The following is a 4,520-nucleotide window of genomic DNA, read 5'->3' on the forward strand; positions in this document are numbered from 1 at the left end:
GGCCTGAATTCCAATGCAGCGGGTCCCCTTCATTAGCTGGGTTACTACAATCAGAGGTATACATGAGTTGAACTGAGCTTGGCACAGCTTGACTCCGATCGGCCACTAGCTGGCCTCAGCTCAAATTCGGATCGACTCTCTCCTCGAGCCTGACTGGCCAGCTCAGCTCGGCTTGGTTAGCAGCTTCGGCTAGTTCAAGCCGAGTTCAAGCCAAGTTCTCTTATGCAGCATTTTTACAAACACATAGATTGCATCTTCAAATTCTCACTATACGTAAAACATCGATAATGGTTTTACAGGTGCTTCATCAAACACCCTGCAGGCAATGTCAAAATCAAGAAAAAATGGTATTTGTTTGATGAAACATACCTTCCTTGCCACCAGCCAACACTTCGTTGAGTCATTTCAATCCAAGTTTGATTTGAGTTGGGTTCGATTCGAGTCGAGCTCGAACTCAGTTTCCAACTGAGTTGAATCAAGCTTTTTTGAGTCGAGTCGAGCAAGCTAACCGAGCTAACTCGGTTCGTGTAGAGCCCTGTGTACAATGGATGTTCTGGTCATGTCATAGAGTGTCCAGAAGCCCAAGGCCAGCAGATTTGGATGAATCCCATGCGACTCGTTAGAGTCGATCGAGTCAGACTCGGTAGAACACAAATTGGTTCAATACCCCATGTCAGGTTGACTCGGTTTAGTCCAGACTCAAATCAGGACCGGACAAGTCGATCTGAATCGTTGAGTCTATTAACCATCAAGGCCCACTTGGAAAATAATAATACTATTATTTAGATCATAATAAGAGATAAACGTAGATATGGCTTCCAGGCCAATGTGTGGTCCAAGTCAACCAAAACCACAAGCCAACACAACCACCGTCCAAGTCTCCATTTCACATTTCAACACCCACACGTATGGAAACAGCAAAACACCGCCAGCAATCGAGCCAATGCATGGATGCATGCAGCCAGCCCTTCTTTCACACGTGCAATCTAATACTCTTACTTAGCAGCCACACTGTGGAGTACGACGGTCTCGACAGTGAGCCCAGGTCCGAAACCAAAGAGCACGCCCCACTCCAGCCCCTCGCCGGTGGTCACCAACCCATCCTCGGCCGACTTCCGCCGCATCTCATCCAGTATGAAGAGCACGCATGCGCTCGACATGTTGCCGAACTCGCTCAGGACGTGCCTCGTCGCTCGCAGCTTCTCGGCCTTAAGGCCCAGCTTAAGTTCCACCTGGTCTAGGATCGCGGGTCCGCCAGGGTGCGCAATCCAGAACAGAGAGTTCCAGTCTGAGATCCCCAAAGGATCGAAGGCCTCAACCAGGCTTTTCTCTATGTTCTTCGATATGAGGCCCGGGACGTCTTTGAGGAGGTGGAAGGTCAGACCCACTTCCCTGAGGTGACCGTCGATAGCCCCATCGCTGTCCGGTAGGATTGTCTGGGCTGCACTGACCAACTCAAAGAGTGGTGACTCTACACCAGGTATGGGATCCGCACCGACAATCACAGCAGCTGCGCCGTCTCCGAAGAGCGCTTGGCCGACCAGGCTATCGAGGTGGGTGTCGCTGGGCCCACGGAAGGTGACGGCAGTGATTTCGGAGCAGACGACCAGGACACGTGCACCCTTGTTGTTCTCAGCTAGATCTTTGGCGAGGCGGAGGACGGTCCCACCAGCGAAGCATCCCTGCTGGTACATCATGAAGCGCTTGACAGATGGACGGAGGCCGAGGAGCTTGGTGAGCTGGTAGTCAGCGCCTGGCATGTCGACGCCGCTGGTGGTGCAGAACACGAGGTGGGTGATCTTGGACTTGGGCTGGCCCCACTCCTTGATAGCCCTGGCTGCAGCTTCCTTGCCTAGCTTGGGTACTTCAACCACAACCATGTCCTGTCTAGCGTCCAAGGAAGGGGCCATATAAGCACACACGTTTGGGTTCTCCGTCAAGATCTCCTCCGTTAAGTACATGTACCTTTTCTTGATCATAGACTTTTCACCTGCACACGTGTCTGTCATCATCTTCGTATAAAGGAGTATATTTTTTGCTGCCCATGTTGTTATAAGTGATTCTAGTTGTAGTGGGGCACTTTTGGACAGTCCAATCGATCGATCTGAACTGTCCGTCAGCTGAAGAATGCATTTCATGGGCTGCTATATAAAAATCAAACCATCCCATTCATGGCTTGAGAAATGGATGGTTGAAACAGAAAGTCCAACTTACAGATGGATCAGATCATTTAATCAGAGTTATTTTCCCGGGCGCGGTTTGGCTAGTGACCCCAACGTCAACCAGCTAGCGAGTGTAAAAGCTCCATGGGCTTCACCATGGTGTATGTGTTTTATCCACGCCGTCCATCCATTTTTCCAGCTCATTTTAGTGCGTGAGCCCAAAAATGAAGTTAATGAAAATCTCAGTTGGACCACACCACAGAGAAATATCCACCATTGAAAACTTCCTAGCACCCGCAGTAATGTTTATTTGCCATCCAATCTGTTGATGAGGTCAATAGACCTGGATGAAGGGAAACCAAAATATGGCTTGATCCAAAACTTTTGAGAGCCCCCAGAAAGTTTTCAACGGTAAGCATTCAATCCCCACTGTTTACTAGAGTGTGGTCCACCTAAGATTTGGATCTGCCTTATTTTTGGCTCATGCCGTAAAATGAGCTGACAAAATGGATGGACGGCGTGGATAAAACATATACATCATAGCGGGGCCCACCGAGAATTGACACCAGCTAGCTGGCTGGATTTTCCCAATGTATTCCATAAAGTCTGTGCTGTACCTAATGGACAGTCCAGATCGATTGACTGGACTGTTCAAGTGTGCTGATGCAAGTAGGAGCTCTCTCTCTCTCTCTCTCTCTCTCTCTCTCTCTCTCTCTCTCTCATATAACTCTGCAGAACTTGGATTTCGGTTCTGGGATTTATGAATGATTACACGATTTCTACGGTCTGATAAGTTGCCACGACCTTGTAAAAGCTGCCGGCGTTTAAAATTGTTTCTAGCGCTGTGACTGGGTTTTTGGGCTTGTAAACACCGGTCTCGGGCCCAGATTTCGGTCTGGTCCATTTGAATGAACCAGTCTCGGTTCGTTACAACTAATCAGTGGTTGTACGGCCAGTAAATCCACACCATCCATTTGGTGACCCATTCTGTAGAGTGCATCCACAGTTCATCAACCACACTGGTTGAACAACTGTTGCCTTCCAATCAATTGAATGTGGTAAGTTACAGCTTGTGATTTTGTCAATCCAATTGCCGGCCACAGATAGAACGGTCAGATCAGTGTGGTTTCTCTGCCATCTACCAACCACCATTGGACCTCTCGAATTGACAGCCTGGATTCACCCGCCACAAAGCGGATTAACCAACAGCTGATTCATCGCAACGAACCACTGTAAACCCGAAGAACACGCACCCACAATCCCACAAGCCTAGCTTGATTAGGAGGGGGTCACACTCCCCACGTGAATGCTAACATGCACCAAAGGGGGTGAGGGGGGGTGTAAGTACACCATGCTCTCCGGCACGGAATAGAGGACTTACACATGCGCTTGAACTTCTCCTTCAGCTCTGTTTTGTGCTCGCTGTTGGTGATGCGAAAGTAGTAGTCCGGATACGTGTTTTGGTCCACCGCGTTGGGTGGAGTCGCCGTGCCGATCGCCATCACGGTGGCCGGGCCTTCGGCTCTCTGCGCCTTACGGATGACGTCCAAACTCACCATCTCGGCCGATTGCTGGATCTTACACGTGGTAGTGTTGGATGCACGTGCCTGTGTTTGTGTGGTGGGGAGTGGTAATGAATGGTGTATGACGCATGGATACGGGACGTTTCTTATAGAGGGGAATGGGTAGCTGAGTATCACGTGCACAACCAACCTCACATCAAGCGCAACTACTTCGTGTGATCAGTCGCACGTGACAAATGAGTTCGCTGCCATATAACTTGCGTGCAGTGCATGTATCTACACCTACGCATCGAATGGTCAAAAGGTGCCTTACCAGACAGTATGGGAAACGGATTGGCTACTCCCCCTGACACCAGCTCCGTGGCTGATGGTCGGTGCTCTGTGGGGCCCACCATGATGTACGGGTTTCATCCATTCCATTCATCCATTTGTACAGATCATTTTATTTCTCGTTACCAAAAATTATAGGGATATAAATCTCAGGTGGACCACACCACATGAAAACAATAGTGATTGGATATCAACCATTAAAATTCTCCTAAGGCCCACTATACTGTTTATTTGACATCTAATCTGTTGATTAGGTCATACAGGCCCAGATGAAGAGAAAAAACAAATATCAGCTTGATCCAAAACTTTTATGGCCCCTAAAATGTTTTAATGGTTGACCCACATTCAGCACTTTTTCCTGTAATGTGGTCCATTTGAGATTTGAATATAACTCAATTTTGGAATCATACTGTAAAATGATCTGTAAAAACAGATGGATGGCATGGATGAAACACATACATCATGCTTGGGCCCACATAGCACCGACCACCAGCCATTGGCTGGT

The 4,520-nt window shown here is 48.6% G+C and overlaps 1 protein-coding gene across 1 annotated transcript; it reads right to left on the reverse strand.

Annotated features, from left to right (window-relative positions):
• Positions 1-763: 763 nt before the first annotated feature.
• On the reverse strand, positions 764-3,810 carry LOC131240656 (chalcone synthase 1). The gene is made up of 2 exons (XM_058239036.1): positions 3,544-3,810; positions 764-1,990 (listed from the first exon to the last, which is right to left on the reverse strand). The coding sequence occupies exons 1-2, from the start codon at positions 3,719-3,721 to the stop codon at positions 996-998; spliced, it is 1,173 nt and encodes a 390-aa protein (XP_058095019.1). The 5' UTR covers positions 3,722-3,810; the 3' UTR covers positions 764-995.
• Positions 3,811-4,520: the final 710 nt, after the last annotated feature.

This window comes from Magnolia sinica, chromosome 3 (genome assembly GCF_029962835.1).
Source record: "Magnolia sinica isolate HGM2019 chromosome 3, MsV1, whole genome shotgun sequence".
Lineage (NCBI taxonomy): Eukaryota > Viridiplantae > Streptophyta > Magnoliopsida > Magnoliales > Magnoliaceae > Magnolia > Magnolia sinica.

Bases quoted from the DNA above. Each gene is read 5' to 3' on its own strand.
- LOC131240656 (XM_058239036.1), bottom strand. From the start codon at position 3,721: ATGGTGAGTTTGGACGTCATCCGTAAGGCGCAGAGAGCCGAAGGCCCG. The intron at 1,991-3,543 runs GTAAGTCCTCTA...ACACGTGTGCAG, and splicing joins GGAGAAGTTCAAGCGCATGT to GTGAAAAGTCTATGATCAAG.